General features: G+C 51.8%; 1 protein-coding gene and 1 long non-coding RNA gene across 3 annotated transcripts; both read left to right on the forward strand.

Moving 5' to 3' along the window:
* The first annotated feature begins 1,093 nt into the window (after positions 1–1,093).
* Positions 1,094–14,650, forward strand: PMP22 (peripheral myelin protein 22). 2 transcript variants are annotated; one of them, NM_001277071.3, is made up of 5 exons: positions 1,094–1,147; positions 1,841–1,968; positions 2,890–2,986; positions 9,693–9,833; positions 13,118–14,650. In NM_001277071.3, the coding sequence occupies exons 2-5, from the start codon at positions 1,891–1,893 to the stop codon at positions 13,282–13,284; spliced, it is 483 nt and encodes a 160-aa protein (NP_001264000.1). In that variant the 5' UTR covers positions 1,094–1,147; positions 1,841–1,890; the 3' UTR covers positions 13,285–14,650. The 2 variants fall into 2 exon arrangements, with proteins under 2 accessions (NP_001264000.1, NP_001264001.1); NM_001277072.3 differs by having other exon boundaries at positions 1,868–1,968.
* A 1,371-nt stretch (positions 14,651–16,021) lies between these two features.
* Positions 16,022–25,552, forward strand: LOC121107121. Its single transcript, XR_005840619.2, has 4 exons — positions 16,022–16,220; positions 16,307–16,497; positions 20,041–20,179; positions 24,924–25,552. It is a non-coding gene; the product is annotated as an uncharacterized LOC121107121 (long non-coding RNA).
* The last annotated feature ends 1,272 nt before the right edge of the window (positions 25,553–26,824 follow it).

The following is a 26,824-nucleotide window of genomic DNA, read 5'->3' on the forward strand; positions in this document are numbered from 1 at the left end:
CACTGCTCCAGCAGGTGCTCATAGCCTGGTCCAGCCAGAGCTGAGTTTCAGCTATTTCTCACGTGCTCAAAAAGCTGCAGGCACAGGAATGGAGATCTCAGACTGATCTCCCTGTGCACAGCTGTGGGCTGGCACTGTTGGAGCACAGCTCAGTGGCATCGTGCAGGTGGTGGGAAAGCAGGGGCTGGAGCACTGTGTGAAGCCTGGGGCCACTGACCCATCCCTTCTGTGCACCTCCCCAAAGTGCTCTGAACTCCCTCTGGCTGATGCGTGTGTTGGGACCCCTCACACACAGCACAGCCAAAGCCTGTGCTGCAGGGAACACTCCTGCTTGCCAGCAGGAAGGAGCCAAGCACGCTTCTCTCCCTCTTTCTCCCAAGATTTACAGTTTCAGCAGATGGATGCCAAACTCATCTGCCTCTGCAACGAGGCAGGACCAGTCTGGAGCTGATGTGTGCAGAGGGGAGAGGTGATGGGGAGGCTGGTGGCAGTGCTGAGGGCTCCCTCTGGGTCTGGGGAGAGTGAGGATTGTTTCAACAGATCTGCTGAATGAAGAATGAGTGAAGGCTGCTGCACCTGAGTGAACCACCCCTTCCTCTCAGAGGTCTTAGCTGTAATCAGCTCCCCAGGCGGAGGCTCTCAGGGGCCAAGGCTCCCTGCCAGACAGCCAGAAGCATCGGCCATCAGAGCAGCAAGTCACAAAGGTGTCACTTTGCCAAACACAGCTCCGCTGTACAAACCAGGGATGAATTTCCCCTCGGCTCTGGCACAGCCAGCTTCCAGCATTCCCAAATCCTGTCCCACGCATCCCTGTGCCCCCACTGGGGTGAGCGCACACGGCAGAGCCCCACTCCGAGTGCCGCATCTCCGGCCCCTCCCTTAACGGAACCCCGCGGGATGCCGGCTGGGGCTGTGCGTGGGTCCCGGGACTGCGCACAGGGACGAACTCAGGGTAGTGAGAAGAGGGCACGGGCCGACTGCCGGGAGCTGCCGCCGCACTTATAGGAGGAGCGGCCGCAGGACCCTCCCTGTCCCGCAGACGCAAGCTGGGCGGTGGCCCCGCTTAAAGGGGAAACTTGACAGCGCCGCGCCCGCTCCGCTGCGCGCTGCCCGCTCCGCTTCGCTCCGCCGCTCCCGGCTCCGCGACGTGAGTACGGCCACGGCCCGGGACGGGGATAGGGGGACACCTCGGGGCACTGAGGGTACCCGGGGTAGATGGCTCGGGGCAGAGCAGCCCCGAGGGAAAGGGTCCGAGGTGGCTCTGTTGGGAGATGGACGCGTCCCCACCCCGGGGATCCCCGGGGGAGATGGGCGAGGGAATGCTTCCCCGGAGGAGCGGGGCCGGTGGGGGCTGCCCAGTGGTCTCATGTGGAGGTGGGCTGGGACCTCTCCACCCGGAGGAGAGGGGCCGGGAGAGAGCCCTCCCGGGAGGCACGGGGGGGAGATGGAGCGGGGAAGCACCCCCACCCATCTGGGGGAGAGCAGTCGGAGCCCCCCGGCAGAGAAGGGCTGGGGGAGCCCCCCGGCGCTCCTCAGGGAAGGGGGTCAATGGATGCCCCCGGTGAGAGGGCTCGTGGGAACCCCGGGGGTTTTTGTGGGAGGTGAAGTTGGGGAACCCTCCTCGAGGGCAGAAGGGCTGGAGGACCCCGGAGCACCGGAGCTCGGGTGCCCGCCCTGCCGCAGGGCTCGGGAGAAGCCCCGGCGCTGTGCCCCAGCATCCCCGCCCCGGGCCGGGGCTCCCGGCGGGACGGGCGGGCTCTGCCGCCGGCGGAGCGCCTCCTGCTGCCCTCGGGGCTGCGATCCGCGCACGACACTCATAGATAGACATCCGCATGCTCAGCAGGAGCATCTCCCTCTCCTCGTCCAGTTGTGTCCGACACCACCGCCAGGATGCTGCTCTTGCTGCTGGGGATCATCGTGCTGCACGTCACCGTGCTGGTGCTCCTCTTCGTCTCCACCATCGTCAGCGTAAGTACGGCACCGAGGCATCGGGAAGGACGGAAGCTGTTCGTTTTATTTGCAGTTCCTTTTCCAGCCCAGCTTTCTGCAGGAGAAGTTTACTTCCTGATGACCGCTTTGCTAGCAGTGGGATTTTGAGTATTTTGCACTGAAAACTCTTCCTCTTGTTCTCCCTTGGTGGGAGCTGGGTGCGGCTGGGGGTGCTCAGTGCACCCATGCTGTGTTTGAGCTCACATCACCCAAACCGCATCCATGTGGGCGAAACCATGCTGCTAACGGGCTCAGCCTGTGGGACCAGTACAGCCAGTCAGAGCAAAGCGGAGCAGAGTGGGACTGCTTGGCTACTGCAGCCTCAGCACCAGCAGTTTTGCTCTCCAGATGTGCTCTGTTGGGGCTGTGAGATAGGGACAGCATCTCCTACTCGAGATATCCAAGCTGTGAGCTGAGCAAACAGTAGAGCAATGAGGGCCGGGTGCTGCGTGGGTCTCCCAGCATTTTTCTCGGGTTAGAAGGAGGTTTGACTCGGTTTTAGAACACAGCGGTTTTGTGGAGCTGGTGAGCTGCAGTCTTGCTTCACCACGTCCTTTCCTTTCCTTTTTAAATTCTTTTTTTGGTAGTAGCAGCAGTGGAAGAATTTACCAAAACCTTCCGAGTCATTAGGAATCACGTGGCAGCATTCAAATTGCCCGGCCAGGCAGCGGGACGCAGCAGGGAGGGGAGCGCGCGTCCCCCACGGGACCTGGCCCGTGTTTAAAGGGAATAAAAGAGCTTCTGTGTGGGTTTTTTTTCTGCCGTTGAAGCCAAAGCAGCAAAAAGCAAATACGTGTATTTGCTCTGCAGACCTCTTTCTAAAGAAAAGCCCGTGGTTGGGAGATGAGGGTGGTGGCCGGGGTGCGTGGCTCCTGCTCACGGGGCTGCATCTCATTGCAGCAATGGCTCGTGAACGGCGGGCAGACAGCGGACCTGTGGCAGAACTGCACCTCTGGGACCGGTGCCATCTTCCAGTGCCTGACATCATCCACGAATGGTGAGTGCCTCCCTGGCTGTCGCTGCTGCCTCCGCCCCCTGGGCTCGTGAAATTGAGGGGGATTGGCCTTTGCAGGTGGTTTGTGGGCACATCTGGGCTCAGCTGGCATGGAGGCTGATGCAAGCTGGGAGGTTTTTCCATGCAAGCTGGTTTCTAAGCTTAGAGGGAGAGGAGTTCCTGCTGGGATGTGGAGCTCCCAGGCACCTGGGAGTAGTCATAACTCCAAATCTGTGTGCAGGGATACAGAGCAGTCCGTACCTCAGTTTTCCCAGGAGACAGGGCTGGTATCAGTGGTGTTTGTTTTCAGCTAGCCTGGTTTCATCTTCCCTGGGAATAGATTCTTCATTGCAGCAATCCATGGACCGTACTGGTGCCACTGGGAGCACAGTCACACTGCCACTGCCCCGTGCCCAAAGGGTGCTCCTGGTGTAGGAGCCAACCGATGCGCCGTGGTCCTGGTGTGGGCATACAAAAGGGTCTGGCAGTGATGGGAGATGGCTGGGGCTTTGGGGGCTCATGGTTCACCCCCATCTGCAGCCTGCTGGTACCCATGGGTGGGGGCTGATGCTCTGGGAGGGAAGAACGCACCGTGGGGCTCTGCTGACGCCTGCTGGTGTCAGGGCCAGCGGGGAGAGCTGGAGCCAGGCCCAGGCTGGGAGCAATCCCACTGGATCCTGCTGGCTCCCACTGGAGCCCCGGCCTTCCTCAGCACTTGGCTGCTTCACCGCTGGGCACACGTGCTCAAAAACTGCTGAATATCTGCTTGAAAAAGGTGGAGATTTGTACCCCAGTTCATAAACACCTCCCCAGATATTCTGCTCTAGCAACCTCCATTGCTTGCTCTGGGTGTTGGTGGGATTATGTCTGTGGGGAGATGGTGGTGGTGAGAAGGGTTTGTCCAAAATGGGGCTGGGATGGGGTCCCCCACCTCTGAACATCCTGGCTGGGGGGAGACTGCATTGCGTGCCCCCCAGGGACCTTCTGGGTCCTTGCCAGTGATCTCTTATCATTAAAGCTCTTATCATTAAAGGAGCTGCAGGCAAGATGGGCCAAATGGGTTGGAGCAGTGGGGTTTGGTTGGCAAGGTGCTACCGTGGGCAGCTCTTTGCACAGAGCTGCACCGTGCTCAGGCTTTCATTTAAAGCTCTCAGCTCCGGCTCCTGGTTACGCTGCGCTCCTCGCGCTCTCTTTGCAAGGAATCTGCTTACTTTCAAAAATATAAACTACCCTATAGCAGCTGCCACAGACCGCTCTCGTCTCAGCCTCTCAAAGCGCAGGCTGTGCGCGCTGCAGGCTGCAGAAAGCCCCAAGAATTGGTGCCTGTGCCGGTGCCAAGGACGGCGCTCAACGGTTAACGCTGCGTGCCAAAGGAGCGAGGAGCCCTCGCTCAGGGCTTTGGCAGAGCTCGCTCCGTGTGTGGAGGCAGCTGTTTTTCCTCCGGCCAGCAGAGAGGCCGCTGCCGTACGGTATTTCTTGCGCCGTTTTCTGGGGAAGGAGCGGTCTGAGCACAGCGCTGGGTAGGTTGGATGAGGCGGGGCTGGGCTGGAGCGTTCAACACAGACGGGGATTTTTGGGGAGGGGGGGCATTGCGCTGAGCCCCCGCCTCCCAAATTCCTCCGCTGAGCACATCCTGGTGGGAATAAGGAGGTGGGAATGCGGGCGGGGGCTGCTGCCCATTGCGCCGCTCCAGCACCGCCCGCGTGTTGCATCCATTTTGTTAGATAATGACTTTTTTTTTTTTTCCAAGAGGCCGAGAACTATGGAAAAAATGTTGCAATCTTTGCTTCGTTTGCGCTGTCAGACATTCCTGGAAAAGACTTATCTCAGGAATTCAGCTCTGAATCCCAGAATTGTGCTGCACTCCAGCCCCCAGCTGCTCCATCCCAATGCAGCACGGGACCGAGCTGCTCTTCAACAGATCCCACCCATAATTTGCACCAACAACATTTCCCCCCTCTCCCCCCAGAGTAGGCTTTTCTCCCTATATCTGAAGGGTTTTTTTTAATGTGGGTCAGATTGTTTTACTGTTCTCTTTCTCTGCTTTTGGGAATGTCGCATGCAGGGAAGCAATGGGGACCAGCAGGGACACCCTTCTGTAACACCATGGGATGTTCCTCCTGTTGTCTCCTCCCAGTTTCTCGTGTTGCTGCTCTGTGGCTTCGTCAAAGGCAGGCTGGTGGTTTGGGGCTTTTTCAATGGGAAAAGAAAACCCAAAACGATGGGAGAGGCACAGCCTGCCAATCCACGTGGTGACTGAGAGCCTGTGGTGCTCTCCTGCATCTGCTGATGTGACAGCTGCAAGCAAAGCACGTGTGAGTCACCCAGAGCAGAGATGTTCCCATCAAAGGGAAGCTCTTTTCTTTCAGCAATGTATTGATTTCTGCCATAACCACGTGGCCTGGGATATGAAAGGGATTTCCTCTGCTTAAAACCAGACTTCTGTTCTTGCCTCACAAAACACATCTGGTACAGAGGGCTTAGGGAGCAGTGCGGATTTCCCTGCTCTCGGCTGTGTGAGGTCAGTTGGCCTTCCCTAGAAGAGGAGCAAAAGAAAGATGGCACTGTGGGAGGAAACCAGGGCTGTGAAACCAGAGCCCACTGCAGCGTGCAGTGCTGGATGGCCGTTAACCCAACAGCTTTGGGACTCGAGACCCCTGGATGTCCACATTGCTCATGTTGGGTTTGCCCATCCCTGTTCCTGGGGATGGACTTCAACTCAGCGGCACACAAACCCTCTGGAGGTCCCAAAGTGATGCATTTACCACCTCCACTTGCTCTGAAGCACAAGATGGGAGGAGATCAGAGTCACCCCAAGGGGCTTGGAGCGAGCGTGGATGTCATGCACCTGATGGAAGGTGGATGCAATGGTGCCAGCAGATTGCTGCTGCCTTGGCAGCACTGGGTTTTGCCTCCAGGATGTGAGCTTCAATGGCCCGATGGGATGGCTGTGGTTGGTTCTGGGGCTGAGCAATGGAGATACGGTGCCAAAGAGACAATGCCTGTTTGAATGGGACTGTTCTGGAAAGCTGTAGAGCCTTGGAGACTTCTTGGATGGAGCTTTAAGCCAAAAGGAAGAACGAACAAGAGGAAAAGAGGATAAGAGAAGACTGGAGTGCTTTGGGTGTTTCATCTCCTTCAGAAGGAATGGTAGAAGAGGACTGGAAAGAGTTGAGAGGCAATTGCAGTGCTGAGTTCTTCCTGTAGTTCAGAGCTTTCCACCTGCTCATCTACACCTCTTGCAAATACCTTGGGAAAGCTATAAAGTCCCTGTTTTGGGGGACAATTTCCAGGAATACCTCAATCCATCACACCACGGTTCTTTCCAGGGAGCAGACACGCGAGGACGGGAAAGAAGTGCCTGCTGGGTACATACCCTGCTTCTCCCAGCTGGAGCAGCTTGCAGCATGGCTGGGAAGGTTCGGCCTTGTGCTGGCCCTTGTGCGAAGGGAGTTGCCATTCCTTGGAGCTCAAAACCATTGCAAACCCCAGCACTTGTGATGTGTCCTGTCCTTCTCCTAGGCAAGGATGTGGGGTCAGTTCACGTTCTTGATCAGACCTGGAAATCTGAGAGTCTGCTTTGGACAGCACAGCTTTTGCTGCCAGCCCTCAGCTGCCACCTTTGTGCTGGTGGATATTCATGTTGTTCCTGACCCTGGTGATCTTCAGCTCCCAGCACTGAAGGAGCAGGTCTGCCTCGCACATGTGATTATTCGTTTTAGTTTTGGAGCTATTATACTCTACAGTGACCTCCTTAGTGGTTGTTTCCTTCCCCAGAAGTGGCTGCATTTTGAGGGTGTGACACATGTGCAGCTTGTAAGAGGCAAGACAAGCTGCAGGTCTCAGCACACAGATGATTTTAATGCACAGCACTAAATTTAGTCATGCCTTGCATCAAGTGCATGAGCTGGTTGCTCAGATTAATATTCTTCCATGTGCACTTTATTCTTTCTCCTTGGCCGGGTCCCAAGAGGACTGCATGTCTCTGACATTTGACTCTGGCCAGCCAACGCCTGTCCTTTATGGCCCTCTGCTCTCAGCCAGGGACACCTTTCTGTCTATCCCATCCTGTCCCATCCCATCAATCCTGCACTGCCATTGGGTGTAAAACCTTCCTTCAAGGAGTGTGGGGATTTGCTGGGAGGGGGGGTGTGGGTGAGCTGTTGTTCTGCTGGGGGTTTCAACTGCAGTTTCTGTTCCTCTAGCTTTCTTTCTTTCATCTTGCCCTTTAGGATAGAGAAATGCATTCTTCAGCCTCCCAGGGTGAAGTCTTTTCCCTGCTGTTAGTCTGTCAGTGGTGGTGTGAGCACATGGGGGCTTGCAGAGCCTAGGGAACTTTTAGACTTTCCTTTTTAAAAGCTTCTTGTGTAATTCCTGACTGTCTGAAGGGCTGTAGAGCTGCCCATGATGCACTCTCAGGAAGCGCTGGGCAGGGTGTTATCTGTCCTTTCCACTCTGCTCCCTTTTCTTCCTGCTCCTGAACAGCAAAGATATAAACACAGAGCTGAACAGATGCAGGAGAAAAATGGAACAAGGAACCAGCGGGTGGTGCCTGGGGAAACCACAAATAGCAGCCTGGGAGTGCCCAGTGCTGACAGCCCCTTGTGCAGTCTGTGGCACCCAGACCTCCGGAGGAACCTTCCTTAATTCAATCCAACAGGTGGGGCACAGTGCTAATAGCGAAGGAGTTGAAAGTGTTTGGGGGTGAGGAGGCAGCACTGCTAGCTGCAGTTATAGCAGTGCTTTCTAAGGAATTAAAGGCAATTAGCTGTGCTAATACAGCTGATGTCTGTGGGCTTGGACTTGCTGCTCGCACCTGCAGCTCTGAGTAATGAGCTGGACATCCTGGCATGGCTTTCTATGACAAAGGGGTTTTGCAAAGCCCATAAAATCATTTGCATTCAGAACCAAAAGCGAGGCCCAGGGAGGCGGATGCAATTAAAAGGGCAGCTCAGCTTTCTGTCTAGACAGCCTCAGCCTAAAATAACCTGCAGTTGGACATCCACCTCCGAGCAGACAGGGATCTTCTGTGAGCCTGGTCCCGTGGCCCTTGAAATGGCAGAAGGACCTGCGTGGGAGCCTTTCATCTGGAGCATGGCAATAGGATGGCAGTCAGCAGCTGGCCACCCTCTAACTCTCTGCCCCAGTCTGAGCAGTGAGTTAGGACTGGATGTGAGCATCCCCTCTGGTGCCCATGGAAGCATGAGACAGGGGCTTTCCTGCCAAGCCAGCATGAGATGGATAAAATATATAGGATGTTTGGTGTGCATGTCCATGTGAAAACTGCACTGGCATTTCCTGAATTGATAGTTCTGTCCTAACGAATTGCAGCAAGTGCTGCATGTGGAGATAAACCCAGTGGCACTGGAACAAGTGGAATGCAGCAGCTCTTCAACCAGGCACGTTGATGCTATGGGGTAATTTAGCATGGGGAGCATGGGAAGGAGGGAAGGAAAAAGGCTGTCTGCAGTGAGCAGGGGCTGCACTGGGTGGTTTCTGTCTGCTTTCGTGAGCAGGGACTGCATTTGTTCTATTGTACGAACAGCAGGAGGCCAAACGCAGAGACAAGAGGTAGGATTTATGGGCTGAAGTCAAACAAGACAGACATTACTAAATTGCACAGGATGTTCCCTGCGGGCATGGATTTGCTATTCTCTCGTGGAGCCTGCTGGAAGGGCTCAGGCGTGTGTCGTCATCGCCATCCTGGCATGAGTCTGCACCGCGTTTCCTGATGCAAATTCAGCTCTCAGTGCTGCTGGCGGGGCATGGTGGGGCAGTGTGCTCACCTCTGCTCTGTGCACTGCCTCATTTGCTGCACCGAATGTTGAAGGTTGCTAAGCCAAAGTGTAGCTGTTTTTGGAAGTCTTGATGTGTTTCAGCCACCTTTTTGCAGAAATGTTCTTTGCTGCAAAATGCTGTTCCTGGCAGAGTGCAGCCTGGGCAGTGTAGTGGGTGGGAGTGAAGCTGTGGCAGGAGCATGGGTCTGATTTTCCTGATGAATGGATTGGTGTCATATCATTAAAGACCACTCGGGATGTGCAGGAACACTAAAAATATCCATTATGAGCTCCAAGTTTGTAAAGAAAGGCAGTGATACTTGTCAGCATGGCCTCATCTGGGCGGTGAATGGCACTGCCTCTTTCTGTCTGACTGTGGCAGTTCATGGCGTAAAGAGGCATTTCGCTTGTTTATTTATATATATATTTTTTACACGGGAGTTACACACCCACGAGGCCTGGAAATAGCTGGGCAGTGACTCACACAGGGGCTGGTTCAACTGGTAGGCTCTGGGACAGAGCTGCACTTGGCAGCTGCTGCTGGCTCCTTCCAGCAGGTTTGCCACACAAGGGCAGGGAGGTTTGCACTCGCTCTGTTTACTCCGCTTTTGAGCGTGGCTGGCTCACTGTCTCCCACCTTGCTGCACGTGGCTTTGGTGTTCCTAGTACAGCTGAAATGCACTTCTATTATAAGTGCATTTCAGCATTCTCCAAGAAGGGCATAGCCCCGTCATTTCTTTTTCCAGCACGCTTCTCCATGCACGTGTTGTCCAAAATCCTCAGGCAACATCACACTGAATGCGACCATACAGAAGCATCGCTGGGACCAAGGAGCCACGTGGGGTGGCAGGACTGTGACACAGGAATGATGCTGTGGTTGGGACTTGCTGTCACTGATACCCACACTGATGTCTCTGTCTGTTTTTCCCCAGAATGGTTGCAGTCTGTCCAAGCAATGATGATCCTCTCCGTCATCTTCAGCGTCTTGTCTCTCTTCCTGTTCTTCTGCCAGCTCTTCACGCTCACCAAGGGTGGGCGGTTTTACCTTACCGGGATCTTCCAAATCCTTGCTGGTAAGTGGGATCAATGGGGCTGGGTGTGGAGATGCACTGGGGATGGGGTTTCGAGCAGAGGAGAGGGAAAACAAGTGCTTTCTTGAGTACAGAAGCAGGTGGGCAGCCAAGCTGGCTCCTTGAAGGGAAGAGGGTGTGCATAATGTGGATCCATAGAGCTCTTCTATCTCTATGCTGGTGTCCAGCTGCCAGGGCATGTCGTGCATCCAAATTTCTGGCTGTCCTTTCCCAGAGGGCTGCTGCCCCAGCTGGGGAGATGCTGCAGGGTAAGAGAGGAGCACTCGGGGTTCCATGGCTTCGGGTGGGCACTGCCAGTGCCAGTGTTGGGTCCCACCTTCGCTGGGCTGGGCAAATTGCAAATTTACTGCAGCTGCTTGTGTTTGGGGATGTAGTGACGGATCCTGTTTTGGCCAAAGAGGACCCAAGGATTATTTATAAACTTGCCATAAGGGGCTGGTGCTTTCCCCCTCAGCGAGGAGCTGCTGGAGCATGCAGGGTGAGCCAGCTGCCTTTGAACTGTCAGCTGCTATTTTTAACTCTTAAGAAGTCAGTGCTGGAAACGAGCCACAGTTCGTGTACTACGTTGCAGTTCTCCAAATATAGATGCTGCAAAAGCGCTGGCTCTGTTTGTGTTTCCACGTATGAAACCAATGAAGAGGATTTTCAAGTGTTCAGGCTAGAAAAAGTAAATTGCTCAAGGAGGTTCTGGCTAACGTATGAGCCTAACACCCAGCTGTCTGGTGCGGAGACTCACTGTCTAGGAGAGCTTTAGAGGTGAATCTGAAACCACTGTATGTATGTTCTGCTACTAAATCAGGGAAGAATTCACCCACTGAACTTCAGATGGAGCATCCTCTAAGTGACTGGCCACTGCAATTCAGGAACAGTTTAGAGTTAGCCTGTTCTAGCAAACACAACGTGAATTCTATTATAAGAGTTTCTGCTTGGCCATAAAGCAAAGGATGAGTTCATATCTGTTCATCTCTGGGAAGACAGAAATACATTACAGCCATGGAGACAAGGAGAGGAAATGGGCATTAATAAAGCAATTATCTGCCCGGGAACTTGTCTAACCAATCTGGGAGCAGAAGCCTGCTCTCTCTTAAGTGACTGCTGGTGCATCCTCATTGGCAGAGGGGAAATTGGGAGTGTACCCTCCTGTCTGTGCTGTGCTTGGTGTCCTACGGGGAAGCAGCATCAGGATGCAGACCTGCTGCCTCCTTCCTTGGGTCAAATCCTTCTCCAGCCCCATACAGAGTCAGGAAAAGTCAGAGCTGATCTCCATGCAGCTTTCCTGTGGCCTGGAGAGCAGTAAGCAGAGGTTTAGATGGACCGCACAGAGGTGGGAACTGGTGTCCATTCTTGCTGTGATGCTGAATTTGAGGTCTGTAGGCTGTGCTCACCTTGCAGGAGGTTTCACTTAGTGGTACAGACAGAGCTGGTCAAGGAGCTGAGCTTGGTGTGGTCTTCTCACAGTTTGCTGGAAAAACCCAGAGGACTTCCCATGCCTGGGAAGGGATGGGAAAGCTGCTTCTGGAGCCTTCCAGGAGGCTGCAGCCTCCTCCTGGGGGTTGCAGCATAGCAAAGCCAAGGATCTGGCTAGCAGCACTGCCTGGTTTCAACCAATGGGTGATGAGGATGGGACTGCAGGGTGCTGTCAGGTGGTAAAGCCAAGCCAGCAGTGTCCTAAGAGCAAGAGCAGAGGGCAAGGATTGGTGGCTGCTCCAACTGAGCAGAGCTGGGTAGGTAGGGGCAAGAAAAGTTGCACAAGGTCAGCTGGGTGTGTTGGGCAGAGCAGGACGCATCCCCAGCACTTTATTCACACTGCTTGGATCCATGTAAAGTCTGCCTGGGTTTTCCCTGCAGGATTTCAGCTATAAGAGGCACCAAAAGGCCCTGGACAGCTCTCACTCTTGCCGTTTCTGTCTAGTGGATCCATCATGGTGTGCTCATCCACAGCAACTTACAACAGTGAAATCCAGGGTTTGGCCCAGTTTCTCCATCCCCTCCCCAGCCCCAGCATCACTTGGGCAGCCAGCTGGGCTGTCACCATGCACTGCCCTGCAAGAACAAGCTTCAGGGAAGGGATTGCTTGCCCTCCTGGTGTGTCAAGGCAAGGCTGGAGCATGTTCTTAAAGTCAGGCTCCAAAGTGGTGCTCCATTTGCTATTCATCAGTGCAACAGCTGAGTGCAGCTGGTCTTCACTTTCTCAGCATATTCACCAGGCCAAACTCAGTGCAAATGCTGCAGATATGCAATTGTAGCCATCACCTCCAATTTTGCTGAATTCCTCCTGCAAACAATTGTCACTGTATGTTCTGCAGTCTGTAGGTGACCAGCGTGGCTGCATGCCTGCTCTCAGTCCCACCAGCGTTTGCAGACAATTGTTTTGTTCTCTTTGCATGGGCTGGACAGTGGGAGTTTGCTCTCGTGCTCAGAGAATGGAAAGTGCCCCAGTGGCGCGTTAATGAAACGTATTCCCACTTCTGCATTTTCCCAGAACAAAGAAGCAGTGTCAAGTGGAATTACTGCTCAAATATCACTGTGGTTCAATGTAGGTGGTCCCGAGATCTGTGCAGGGGATGTGGTGCTGACAACAGCCCAGCGACTGTATAATAGAACTGCTTGGATGGACTGAAAGAGCTTGTTTTCGGGGAGAAATAGTGGTGGCTTTGTGTCAGCACTGGGCAGTCCTCAGTGCTGATGATTTGTTTTTGCAACAAAGCTAAAACACTGCCCACTGAGGCTGATAGCCTGTGGCTGGCTGGGGGTATGGAGGGCAGGGGCAAACTTTGTGTTGCAGAGTGGGCTCTGCAGGGGGGGAGGAGAGGAGCAGGTTCTGCTTATCCAGAGCCATGGCAGGGACTTGGCGGCCCCCATATGCACTTGCATAGCACGTGCTAACCCAAAATAATAACATGGCTTGTGTCTGCAGCAGCTCTGGTTGGATGGCTTAAACTACAGTTAGGGTTTTCAATGGGACACTCAGGGTGGCCAGGTTAGTCTGGAGCAGCGGCCCAAGGGGTGGGTTAACCCAGGGGATACTCATGCCTTGCTTGCTCCAGGGGTTTCTGCCTTGTTGCTCAGAGCCCGGTAGTGATATCCCCACTCACCTGCAACCAGGGACCACAGCATTACCACCTTCCACATCCCAGTTTGCAAGCACGCAATAGAAAAAGCCATTTTCCATGCTGGTATTTTGCGTTATCCTCTCCGGCATGTCCAGTTGTGGGTTCCCATCTGGGAGCTGCTGCTCACCCCATTCCCCGTGTGCTTCCCTGCAGGGCTCTGCGTGATGAGTGGTGCAGCCATCTTCACAGTGAGGCACACGGACTGGCATGAAGCCTCGGAAAACACCTCCTACGGCTTCGCCTATATCCTGGCGTGGCTGGCCTTCCCCCTGGCCCTCGCCAGTGGCATCATCTATGTCATCCTACGGAAGCGCGAGTGATGCCATGGGAGGTGCAGCTGGGGCACTGATGACACGCATGGAGGAGATGGAGGCGGGGAAAAATAGACGAGAAAATGGAAAATTAACCAAAAAAAAAAAAAAAAAGGAAAAAAAAAAAAAGGAATAAACCCTCCCACCAAAAACCAAACCAAACCCAACCGACCGCAAAAGGAAACACTCAAAGGGTTACTTGTTAATTGAAGATGTATATAGTATCTATGGTTTAAAAAACCTATTTATAACACTTTTTACATATATGTACATAGTATTGTTTGCTTTTGTTGACCATACGCTATGTTTTAAAGCCTAAAGAAAGTGCCTAAGGAATTATTACTCCTAACAGTGTAACAAAAGCGCGGTGATTTCTCTCTCATGCAGAACCCTCTTTGATCTGAACTCTCCTTCCCATCCCAGCCTCAGTCGAGCCCTGGGACCCCCAGCTCTGGCTGCTCTTACACTGGCATAGAGCAGTGCTTCTCCCCTGGAGTTTCGCCTGCTGGTGTCAGCTGGAGGCTTGGTCCCCGCTCCTCCTGCCTGCTGTGATTTGGCAGCTGGGGTGCCAGGGCTGGCGGAGGCACTTCCAAAAGGTTCAAAGGGTTTCAGAGCAAGGGATTGCCGAAAGTGCCTAAGTGACTTAGTGCCCAAGTCCCACTGCCTTGCCACCACACCCACTGAGATTTTGGGCTTTTAAATCACTTAGGTTGAATGCAATCAAGCAGAGGCTGTGCTCCCTCTCTGTGTGTGCTGGGTGCACCCCAAGCTTGGGTACTCCCATCACGAAATGCGCATTATCTTTGCGTGGAGGTAGAGTGCCGATGAGCAGGAAGCAAACCCAGTATATCTATGAAATCAAATGCCAGATATATGAAATGGTGCTATCTATTTACCATTCCTTATATTGCTAGCAATTTAACCTTATTCACTGGAAATTCAGCTAACAATCTTGAGGTAAACAACAAAGCTAGAAATGAGAAATAATTCTGTGTAATATAAATGAGCTTATAACTGCTTTTGTACTTAGACGACTTACTCTTACTATTGTTTTTAATAAAGCATTTATAACCAAGGTTCCTTTTCCCCCCGTGGTCAAGAGGAACAGAAGCAGCTCTGGCTGGAGCCCCACTGGCCCAGTGCTGGAGCGCAATGTCTGTCCTCTGTCTGTGCGTCAGAGATGTGTCTGGCAATGAACGGGCAGCTGTGCAGACCCCAGGCTGCCTCCTGAGGACTCCAGACACTGTGTTGCTGTCGTCATTTTTGTTTCGTTTGGGTTTTTCTTTTCTTTTTTTTTTTTTTTTTTTTGCTTTGCTTTTCTGATTTTATACCGACTGTGTGGACTAAGAAGCAATGAAATAAAAGTCAGAATAACTCCGTTGCTTCTGTTTTTGACATTTTTGCGGGTTAGAGCCAAGCTGTGCTCCACCAGCCTGCTTCCACAGCTGTCCCACCAATGGGCTTGGTGATGCCATGCAGCAGATTTTGGGCTCAATCCTCCTGCTGAGATGGGCTGTGAGCTCGCTGGGCTGCCAGACAGGCAGACATGCTGTGCTGGGGGAGTGATGATTCAGTGGCATTGGCGGTGAGACCATGGCCTGAGCTCAGCACTGTGCTGATTCCTACTCATCTTTCTGGTTCTGCACCAAGATGTCTCTGTGATATGGCCACCAAAGCCAGCAGAAGGCAGCGGGAGAATGCACCTGAGCAGGGAGTCTCAGGTCAGCACCAGCTGCTGGGAGGCCTGGCCAGCTCTACCACTCTGCACAAACAGCAGAAGCCTTTCTGCCCCCTGCACTGAAACACCTAGAGCCTGGGGATACAATGACAGCTAGAGAAACAGCACATTGTAGGCAGCGTGTGCAACCTCCATGGCTGGCACAAAAACATTTGCGCTTCTGCTTGCTCATTCATTTGGCTATTAAATATCCGAGCTGATGTAGCAACTGCTGCTGGCACAGGCACAATGGATCCCGCAGCACTGTGTGCTGAGGCTGATTGCTGACATCAAGCCAGGTCCTGAGGCTCAAAACCCAGCCGTGTCCCCAGGGAGCAGCAAGAGGTGCCTCACAGCTTCACCACCCAGCTTTGCCTGGCAGCCCTGTGCCCGGCTTGGCCTCGGGGGCCCCTGGCCTTGGCTCCCAGCACTAGCTGTTTCCCTGGGTGATCATTTTGGGGTGCTCTGGTGATGCCCAAGAAATCTGGATTGCCCATAGGGCCCCTGTGAGCTGCAGCCCTGGGCAGGTGGCAGTCCCACGTCACAGCAGGCCTGGCACCGTGCTCCCAGCAAGGACACAGACGTCCCTTCCCAACTCATCCGTGGAGCAGTCAGGAACACGGGCGATGATTTTTGAAGGGGAAAACAATGCACGGGGTTGGATCAACTGTGGAAAGGACAGCTCCAGAGCGGTGTTCCTGTGGGGAGGGCCCAAGGGGGGAACGACCCCCAACCAACGCCCCTCAGGTTGGGCAGGAAAGCAGCAACCCAGTGCTGTCCTCGAGCGGGCTCTTTTGAAAGTTTAGGCCTTAATTCAGCCAAGTCGGGCCTCTCCGGGGCCCCGGGGCGGGCCGCGCGTGGAAGGGGGGAGAGATGGAGCGGGTTCCGGTCCCGCCCGGCTCCGTGTGGGCACACAGTGCGGGGTGGGGCCGCCACCCGGCGGCTGCAGGCGGCACTGCCGAGGGCCTGGGCCTGGGCGTAGGCCTGGGTCTGGGTCTGGGTCTGAATCTGGGCCTGCTACTGCTGCCTGGGCCTGGGCCTGGGCCTGGGCCTGCTACTGCTGCCTGGGCCTGGGCCTGGGTCTGGGCCTGTGGCTGCTGCCTGGGCCTGGGCCTGCTGCTGCTGTCCAGGCCTGCTGCTGCTGCCTGACTGGAGCCCCAGAGCTCTCTCCTACACTAAGCTAAGCTGGGCTGTGTTTCAGGCTGAGCTTTGGAACTTAGAAATGCAAGTGTGTGTTGATATTTCCCTCATACTGAAGAAGCCTGAGTGACAGCCTGAGTATCCCAACATCCTGCTCCTTGTTCCACCCTACAGCTTTGGTGAGCACTCTCTGAGCCCCAGCACAGGTGTCTGTCTCCATGGTGGACGTGGAACTTCCAGTACCCAACATGGAGGTACCTCCTTCACCTCAGATGATCCATTCATAGAATTGTCATCAGAAATCCAGGAAGAAAACTCCAATGTGGTGTTAGAAAACAGCATTCCTTTATTCATCACGATACCAGGTGACTTGACAAGCAAGCGCACCGTATCAGAGCTCAGGTTCTACATTTGAACAGTTAAGACATACATATGCAGTGTGTTGATATACATATTCATTCCTTTTCAAGGACTCATAAATATATGCTAATGTCCCTTTGAGCATGCTCAGTAGTATCTAGAGTGGTCAAGTGCCTGCCTACTTCTTACCCATTTTCCATCATCAGCTTCATCACTGAGGCCTTTGACTCACTTTCATCCACTTTGGAAAATTTCCACTGTTCATTAGTCCATAGCGAGCAACTTTTTAAAACAATGTATACCCGAGGAAAATATCCTTGCACCTTTTGAAGCAAAAGATAAAAGTACTCTATTATGACTGCAGTGCTTCTTGTGAGGCAAAATCACTGAGGCAAAAGATAAAAGTATTCTGTTATGTCCTCAGGGCAAAATTATTAAGGAAAACAAGACTATTCAGCCACTAAATTTGAAATGGAAAGTTTCAGAACTATCACTCACGGATTCCTTTTGATAAACTAATATATCAGTTCTTAAACTGATGTACTAATCCTTATTGCTAAACAGACCAGCCTATATTAGAATCATAGAATCATTAAAGGGTGGGAAAGAGCTCTAAGATCATCAAGCCCACCCCCAACCCATACCCAACATGCCGCTGACCATGTCAGTGCCACATCTCCATGGTTCTGGAACACCTCCAGGGACAGATACTCCACCACTTCTCTGGGCAGCTGTGCCCCTGCATCACCACTCTTTTGGAGAAGTACTTTTTTCTTAATATCCAACCTGACTTGTCTCTTCTGACACAACTTGAGACCGTCACCTCTCATCCTATCACTGTTACCTGAGAGAAGAGGCTGACCCCTACCTCACCACAACCTCCTGTCATGGATGAGGTCTCCTGTGAGCCTCCACTTCTCCACACTGAACAATCCCAGTTCCCTCAGCCATTCCCCGTAAGACCTGCACTCCAGACTCTTCACAGCTTCTTAGCTCTTCTCTGGACACTTTCCACACACCCCACGAGGCCCTCCCAGCTCATGAAATGACAAAAGACATTAAGGCAGGACCCAGCATTTTTGTCCCATCAGCTGTGTGCACACTGAGCTAAATGAGAATCAAAAATTTCAGTGCACCCTGGGGCTACAGCCCAATTAAAATCAAGGTAGCCCATAAAACAGCTAGCTGAACAGAACTGCAGTGATATGGGAGAAGTGGCAAAGAGGGGTGAAAAAAAATACAGGGGAAGTTTCTTTAATGCATGTTGTATCATAAAAGCAGTTGTTTAAATAGCTTTTCTAGTACTCTCAGCAGTAAATACTTCTGAAAAATGTGCTGAGCAAATCTCATCTTCCTCTCATTTACTGCCTTGTAAATTGAAAAAATTATGGTAGGAATAAAAATACACGCTGCCTAGGAGCAGCTGTCTGCTTTGCAATGCAGGGATGAAGCCGGACGGTGGCACCGCAGAGCCATGGTTCCCTGAGCAGAGAGGACTCAAAGTCACCTGAAGATGGTCCAGTCCTTGGTGACCCTCTTGGCTGTGGTCTCCCAGTGAAGAAGCCAAGCACCACAAGTGGCCAGCATCTTGTGGAAACGTGCTTCAAAACAAACTCAAGGCAATTGGCAAAGTGGCCCAGTTAGTTAGCAACATGCAATTAGTTATCCTGCACAATCTGCACTGTGGAAGCGGTGTGGGCAAGTGACCCTGGCACTGCAGATCAGCACTGATACAAATCATCTTCTAATTATTAGACTATCTAATTACCTTGGCTAAATTGGCTGCTTAGTCTTTTTATTTTTATATTTATTTATTTATTTTAATTAACTAAATAAGATGAACCACATCCTTTTCAATTCTCTCACTGCCATTCAAGGTGGCATTACTTTCTTGCACTGGCTGTACGTGCCACAAGTAATGTGTGATAACCTGCTCTGGATGGGAGGGCTCGGAAGCTGCCCCCTTCAGTTCTGCTGAGGTCTAGTACAAGAAGAGACTGATCACAAGCAGATTGAGCAAGTTCTGTAGATCCTTTGTAATCAGGTCAATTAAAATGAATGTTTTAGCAACAACAGCAGCAATACTTACAAAGACAGTTCAGCCTCGAATAAAAGCTGCCACTGCAGCTTTCCCCAGCCAAACCCTCCCCCAGCACAGGGATGAATTATTCCCCAAAGTGCTTGAACAGTGATGTGGTTAGGGCTGTACCTTTAGATCCATTCAGGACGTGGCTGGAGAAGTCACTGCCTGCTTTCAGAGCATTGCACGACTTTATGCATCCCACTACCCATCCCCAGAGCCCTCCCATCCCTCCAGGCTGCCCTCCAGCCTCTCCTCCCCTCTCTGCCCTCTGGCGCTGACCCCACAGCCTTCCTATTCTCACTCAGTCAACTTTTCCTCCTGCAATTATTTAATGTGATTATCAATGCTGTCCTGAGCTCAGCTTCTTTATGCAGTGATATGGAGCACTTCCTCCACCACAGCCCCAGGACAGTTTGGGGTGCTGAGCCCTGATGCTGTGCATGCGGACACTGAAACCCCACGCAATGATACCAGGAGGCGCCTGAGGTGCCATGGGAGCACCCAGAAGTGTTAGCATGTCTAACCCTGATTTCAGCCAAGTAGGATCCAGGTCGAAATTATATGGCTTGTGGGAAGATCTGTGGGCTGTTCCTGGTGAGGTTTTGCAGCCCTCAGTGTTGCCCCCACCCCCTCAGGGGCTGCCCCAAGCGCTTGCAGTCCCATGGCTATTTGCTTCGATTTACATTCACGCTAAGCCTCCCAGCATTAACAAGCCACTTCTCCCTGGGCTGATGAAAGGATAAAAGCACCGGAGTTGTGCCTGGGTTATTCACTTCCTGAGGGATAATTCAACATATTTCCCTTTCACCAAAGGACTTTTCCTGGGGAATCTATGGCCAGCTCTTTGCAGGATGGTTTTATTGCACAGGGGGGAGACAGGCTTTATTTTAAAGTGCTTTAGCTGCTTCATTTCAGCCTTTGTTGATTGTGTTTCCTTTTATATATACTTTTTTGGGGGCTTTCATTTCCCAGGGCTCCCTCTTATCTGCCTTTGGAGACAGCCCTTGTAAAAAAAGAAAAATTCAAAACCCAAAGCACTCTCCCTGGGATGCTTTCAAGAGAAAGGCCCCAGCCCCTTTCAAACCTCTTTGGAGAAAAATAGATCCCAACCCTGCACACGCCACATCCTACAGGAAAGCCTTTGAAGTAAATTAAACCAAATTAGTGTCTATAATATAGATGAGCAGAGCAGCTCCCTGCTGTGCCACCGGCCTGGCCCTTTGCGTAATCTTTAACCCCTCTCCCTTACTCCCAGCTCGCCTCTAATTGACCGTGAAGCACCTGGGGGTAATCTGGAGGCAGTGCCATCTGCCCTCACAGGGCAGTGCTTCCTACAACCCAGCCAAGGCAATGGAGAGCATTTAATAGCCCTGGGAGGAAACTGGGATGATAAATTATTTTTCCTTCTCATTTTCTTGGTGTTTAGCATCTAATCTTCCTTTTCTTTTTTCTTTCCTCATAATAGGAGACCTTCTGAGCCTGGGGCACCCCAGCACCCAATGCACTTCATTACAGTGGTGAAGATGGAGCTGCCAGTCAACCTCTTTGCAGCTCAGGAGCAGCAGAGAAAGTTTCCTAACCCTAAAGGCATCAGAGCTCTGCAGGTTGTGCTTTCCAACTAACCCCCTTTGTGTGGGTCACTCAGGACTACAGAAACAGACCAAACTTGCCCACAGACTGGGATGAGCTATGCTGGTGTTTAACTTAATCAAAAAGGGTGTTATTTTAGTGGGGGAAGAATGAAAGCTGGGGAGATTTGACCCTCCTTTGGCCCAGTGTTGTACGTAGAAAGCAGCGTGAGGCTGTGCAAGCAGCAAGCTGGGCAGGGTTGCAGTATGCATGCAGGCACTTGACAGATACTGGTGTCAAGAGATAATTGCGTGAGCAATTATATGCATACACATGCAAGGGAAGTGTTGCATATGTAAATAACCTGCCAGTGCCAGGAGGTAACCGTGTACCTGGTAACTGTGGGGCAGCTGGAGCTCTGCATGCCTCTCTGCCCTGGTGCTGGGGCCAGCTCCAGGTTCTCCTCTGAAAATTCTCATCTCACCTGGGGGTCCTGAGTCATTCCCTGGCCTATCTGAGTGTCCTGGGACCCGGATGGGCTCTGAGCTCTTGAATGGGCAGCAAAATGAGCCCTCTGTTTCTGCTGGGAGTACTGGCTGCTTGTCCTAGTGCTTCCAGTGCCCCATGAAGGCTGGGTGTGAGATGAGTCCCTGCCAGGACAGAGCAGGGAGTGAAGACTGTCCTGAGTTTTGCCTGGGTTCTAGCTCATGGTTCTTCAGGCAAGACTTGTGCCAGGGGTCAGGATGCCTTAGGTGCTTCCTGGACTGCCAGCTTCTGGGGTTTGCTCATTTATAAACTTCAGCAGCCGGGCTAGTTATCCGTTTTCCATAAGAGGTTTCAGAGAAGCACCTGGGGACACCCTCGATGTGAGTGTCATTGTGCTGGGATGTCTTCTGCTGTGTCAGTGGCTTCTGAAGAGCTCTGATGTTGGCACCAGCTGAGCTTCTTCTGGCAGAGCATGAGCAGAAGTGTCAGGACATGGCTAGTGAAAGCAGGAATGGGAACAAGCGTGAAATTTGATGTTAATACCAAAGAGCTGTGTTGGGTGCTGCCTGGCTGAATTTCCCAGCCATGGGGAGGATGCTTCACAATCCTGGGAGCATTTCCTCCAGGGCTATACTTGCCTGGCAGCGTTTGTGGCAATTATTTTGGTCCCTGAAAGTGTTCATGTGGACAGAGACTTCAGAAGGGACTGCGTATTTTATAAGTGTGGCTATAAATAAATCATGGGCAAATTAAATCATGAAGCAAAAAATAAAACCCCATGAAGCTGACAGGCAAACAAGCAAAATCTCTGATCCCTGGAAACATGCAGAGGGCAGCAGGTTCCTCTGGCCTGTGTGCCAGGCTGTGGGGCGCACGGGCCTGGTGGCCAATGTGACATTTGGGCACTGAGTCATGCAGACATCTGCCCTGTCTTCGCTGCATCATGTCATGGTGCCACAAGTCTGTTCCAGCTTTAACATTGCTTTTTTTCTTTCCTGTTTGTCTGGATCCTGTGCAACCTGCTTCCTACCTTGCCTGATCACTGAGTGCTTTGCGAAGGGCTTTCTTTTACATCTGCACTGAGCGGCCCCCACGTGCAGTGCCCACCTCCTGCTCTGAGGCTGGCTGAATCAAGCTGAACCCAATCATTTACATCTTGCTTATTATGTGTAAGGATGCTGATTTTTTGGCTGACGTTCAATGCTAGCCAGCTTGGATTGATGTTTCACGATTAACTCAGTGTGTGGGAATGTTTTTGGGACATGGAATAGGCCCCTTCCCAGAGGGGATTGGCATCCTCCCCAAACCTGGTGCTAACGCTGGGGGGACCTGCACACACCATGTCCCCTGCCTCCTCCAGTCCTGGGCTCCTCTGCCTGTAAAACCAAATGGTCCCTCACTGGGGCCTTAATTCCAGGCAAAAGGAAGAGCCAATAAATCTCAATGAATGTAAACGGTGTCATCTTTAACCAAAGCTGTGTAGTGGGTGAAGCTATTACCAGGAGGGCGGGCAGCTTTGCGCTGTAAGGTCAGACTGGGTTATCTGATGCCCTGTGGGGCTGGAAGCAGTCTGTCTCAGCAAGTTAATAGCCCTTTCCCACCAGCCTTGTAACATCAGGCATGGTACGAGACCTCCTCTGCATGGAAAGCCGGAGTTTGCACCTAGGAAAATAAAAGGAGAAGTTTTTTAGCTGTGAATTGGAGATTCAAAAGGAAATTTGCTTTGCTGGGTGTGGTGGGAAGCATTATTTGTTGTTTCTGTTACATCTTTCGTGGTTACTGAGTGCTACAAGTGTCTGAGGCAAAAGAGGTGAGGAAAGAAAGAAGAGGATGAGAATAAGAAAGTGATGCTGCCACTTGGCTTTTCAGGGGTTACTGAGGTGTCAGGTTGATTACTTGTTTGTAGCACGTTTTGGAGCTTCATGTGAGGGTAGACTGGCTGAGCATCCCGACTGCTTTCGCCAAACACTCCTTGTGCTTCCCACATCTGCTTGGCCCATCTCTTCCAGACCAGCCAGCTCTCAAACCTCCCTCTTACTACCAAAAGATGCAGCTCGTGTAGTCCATCCATCTCTATGATGAGCAGTCAGATCTCACCTGGCACTGATTCAGAGTCTCAGCCCATCAAGATAACAAGATTCTCCTACCCACTGCATCTCAAAGGGGGGCAGAGGGGTGTCTCATGTTTGCGTTTACCAGCATTCACACATCTGTGGCTGTTCTCTGGGAAGAGGAGCATGGATTCAATGTTTCCTCCCTTTGAAAGACTGGCAAAAGCTTAATATATGGTGCTCATTGGAAAAAAGCATTTGCTTCAGACTTGGTCTTCCTCAGGGTTGTGTCTGGATCTGAATCCTGGGTGCTCCCTTCTGCTAAAAGCCCCCAGCAGTTCCTTTAGCCCTGGGGCTGCTTTGTCACTCAGGTGAGTCCTGGGGCTGTGATTTGTGAGTTTCATTCTGCTGTCTTTACCTCTGTTCTGTTCTCCCTTGTGGTCTCCCCTTGGTGCGCCCAGCCCTGGCAGTGAACACCTGGAGATTTTTCACACCTATGGAAATCTGATGTGGAAGCACGCTGGTGATGATGGCAAACTGGCAGAGTGGACTGTTCAGGCCAGGATCCATCCTCTCCCTCATTCTTTGCTTTGTGGGCTTGTAAATAATAGATGGGGCAGGCAGGGGGTGAGGCAAGATGGTAAGCAGCTGGCCCAGGCTGGCAGTGGTTCCCCAGTAGGCAGCTGTTTGGAGCACTCCATACTCTCAGCCCCCATCCTGGGGCTGGCTGTCCCTCTCCATGCTGCCCTGTTGAGGGTGGCCTGGTCCCAACAGCACCAAAACCTGGGCAGGGCTGGGTTGGGTGATGGGGAGAAACCCAGAGGGAGGGAGGGAGGGAGGGAGGGAGTGAGCCTTAAATATTCTGACTGCTCTATCTTCTGGGAGATAATACTTTTAATTTTCAGCACACAAAGAATATGTCCTGAACCAGAAGGGGTTTGCCTAATTCATCATGCTTGCTTTCCACACAATACCAGGGATGACAAGCATAACATTTTAAAATGAGAGAAGTGGACATAATTAATGCTCATGAATTGCAAACGCTTCTTTATTAAAGGGCTCTTGCTTGCCCCTGGACCATCTGCTTCATATCACCGGGCCAGGGTCCTGAGGCTATAATAACTTGCAGCTTTAATAATTTTACCTCTTAATTAAAGCTCATCTCAGAGTGCAGGAGCACAGACATGTTCCGGGTCCAGATTTGATTTTAACAGAGGAAACCTTGAGGGATGGATAATAGAATTTGCATCCTTGCCTTTGAAGAATGCCTTGGATGAGGGCCGTGGCCCTGCGTGAGACCCCCGTGTGCTGGCTGGAGGCAGTGAGACCTGCTGCTAGGGGGCTGTGCTGGCCTCAGGGTGGCCTCTGCTCCTCTGTGACTGTGCCAGGGAGCTGAGGAAGTGGTCTCTGCTAAGGGAAGATGAAGGAGGGAGCAGAGAGGCCATGGAGGCTGAAGTTTCATCTGCCCATTTCCATCTGTGCCCTCTGAAATTCCATTGTGATTTCAGTCTAGGAACATCATCTGCCTGTTTCCATTAGTGTCTTCCAAAAATCCATCCTGGTTTCTATGTGGGAACTGGAAGTCTAAGCTCTGGATCTCCTGTGATGGCCATTGTGATGCCACATATAGGCAGAACTAAGGCTTCCCTGCCTAAGCAATAGGATGGATGATGACAGCTTAACCTGCAAGAGGATCCCAAGCCCATGTATGCTGATGTTGGGTTAAATAAAGCCCTGGGCTGTGCAGGGGAGAAGGTCCTGGGCTCTGCCTGGTGCCAATGGAACCTCAGGGCTCAGCCAACCCTGAGCCCTGCTGAGGGCTGCAGCCAAGCCATCACCACCTGTGTTTGCTGTCCCTGCAGAGTGACCTTTTGGGGGGCTGAGCTCCATGCAAATGGGATGAGTTGACAGCGCATGAAATACGGTGAATTAATGAGCATTTCATTGCCACTAGACGTGAGGCCGAAGGTCAAGGGCCATTAATAGAACTAGGCATGAATTCATGCTTCATAATACACGCATCCCAAGCCTTCCTACAAACGGAACATTTTATTCCAAAATGTTTTAATTATTTACATCTTGATTGACTGATAGAGAAGGGAATTCATTGAAGGTACATTAATGAGGAAGTGTTTGGCTTTAGAATGGTGCTTTGATTGTCAAACATGAAAATCAATATATAACCTAAGATCCAGCAAGACGTCTTATATTTATTTATTTATTGCCATTTTTTTTTTCCTAGAGGCTGAAATTCTTCATGTAAGGCAGAAATGCGTTCATAGGAGCGATCCATTCAACTTCATCAGCCTTGGGAAACCTTTTACAAGGAAGGAGAGATGAAAACTCTGGCCTGGGTAGCTGAGAAAATGCAATGAAATTGGGTTTTCCTATTGCATCTCCTCCAGTGCAGCTGAGCTGGGGGCTCCAGAGATCCCACCTGTACCCAGCAGCAATGCAGGCACTTCCCATGCACTCAGCATTGGGTGGCTGCTTGGAAGGGTTTCAGATCCAACATCTGCACAGGACAACACTGGTCGCACTGTAGGCTTGGTCCACAAGAACCCGAGCATGGGAATTTCTCTGCTGGTCTGGAGCTGTTGTCCTGAGCTGTTAGCCCACCCTGCCGCATTGCTCCTGCTGAAACTGAGCTCACCTGGAGTGCAGGAGGGCCGGGGAGGTTTGCGCTGCAGCAAATACGTTGTGTCTGCTCAGTCCTGGTGGCAATCAATCACATCATGCCCCCTCTTTATTTTCTTGGAAGTTCAGAGCAAGAAACAAAACAACATTTACTTTAGTAGTTGCAACAGTTTCCTTTTGTTTTTGCTTCACTGACCGGAGCAGCTGGTTTTCAAAACTTTTTTTTCAGGAAAAATCTTCTGGTTTTCATTACAGAAAACAAAACAAGCAGCTGCTTTTCTGTGACCAACATGTACTTTAAAGAAAATTCTTTTTTTTTTTTTTTCTAGTGAAAAATTGGAACAAATGATTAATTATGACTTTATTTTTTCCCCGAAAAAAAAAGAAAAAAAGCATTTCCAGTGATGTGCGTCCAGCCAAATTCCAATTCTGATGGGATGCATGCGGTGCTGCTGCTGGGTCTCTCTGCCTGGGCTCACCCAGGGGTTGGGCAGTGCCTGGGTTTGCTCCGTGATGCTGCAGGTTGCTGGGTTCAGCACTGACCAAGGGAAGCAGGGAGCACAGGAGGAGGGCTCTGCAGCAGCTGACCCTTCCTGGGTTCCTTGTGGTCTTTTGGAGCCTCATAGACTGTGAGTGGAGCTGTGTCCTTTGGGTTGTGTTTTCCTGTTCCTACGAGAGCTAAAAAATGAGTTGTTTGTGTTTCTGGGAAGCTGAGGCTCTCAAGGAGTAACATATGTAAGGATGGTGAAGAGCACACTGGTTTGCATTGGTGTGATGAAACCACAAGCGTTGTAAAATAGGAGAAATGGGAGAAGGCTCTGTATGGCGGAGCCCTGGGACTGAGAGGAGAGAGGGAGACGTGAATACAGACTGGGAGGGTTCCTTTTCAAACTGGTCTGGAATCAAACCCTGAATTCTAAATCAATAAAGCATCCCTGGTCCTTAGGAAGCATCCACCCAGTTTGGCAGCCCATCCAAATACTCTGCAAGAGCTGAGCCTTGACTTCTTGAAGGCAAAGCTGCAGCCACGAGAGGGTGCTTTTGTCCTTATAGTTGAGCTCCCAGCATAAAAACAATGCAAAGGAATTAGTGGCAGGTCCTCGGAAACACTATGCACGGCTAAATGATGCAAATACTCAATAGTAAGCAATTCCTGCTCCCTTTGGTGACCCCGGATTGCAGGCAAACCCTGAGTGCATCACACTGGTCCCATTGCATGCTGACTCTGTGTTTTGCAGGATAGGAAAACCTAGGGAGCTGATCTGCAGTTTAAGTGAAACCTTAATAACTCAGGGGGCAAAGAAGACTCGGGAAGAGAACTAAATGGAGAGACTTCACCTGCAATAGGAAGGTTGCTGCAGGGCTGGAAGCTGCCCTGTATGTTTGGTCACACTGCACTGCTCAGCAGAGCTGGGGCCCCCAGCTAAGACTTGACTCAGACCTCTGAACCCTTCACATCTCAGCTTCCCAACTGAAGAGGAGAGAAGAGCTCTGTCCTGCCCTCCC

The sequence above is a fragment of the Gallus gallus genome, chromosome 18, assembly GCF_016699485.2.
Source record: "Gallus gallus isolate bGalGal1 chromosome 18, bGalGal1.mat.broiler.GRCg7b, whole genome shotgun sequence".
NCBI classification, from domain to species: domain Eukaryota; kingdom Metazoa; phylum Chordata; class Aves; order Galliformes; family Phasianidae; genus Gallus; species Gallus gallus.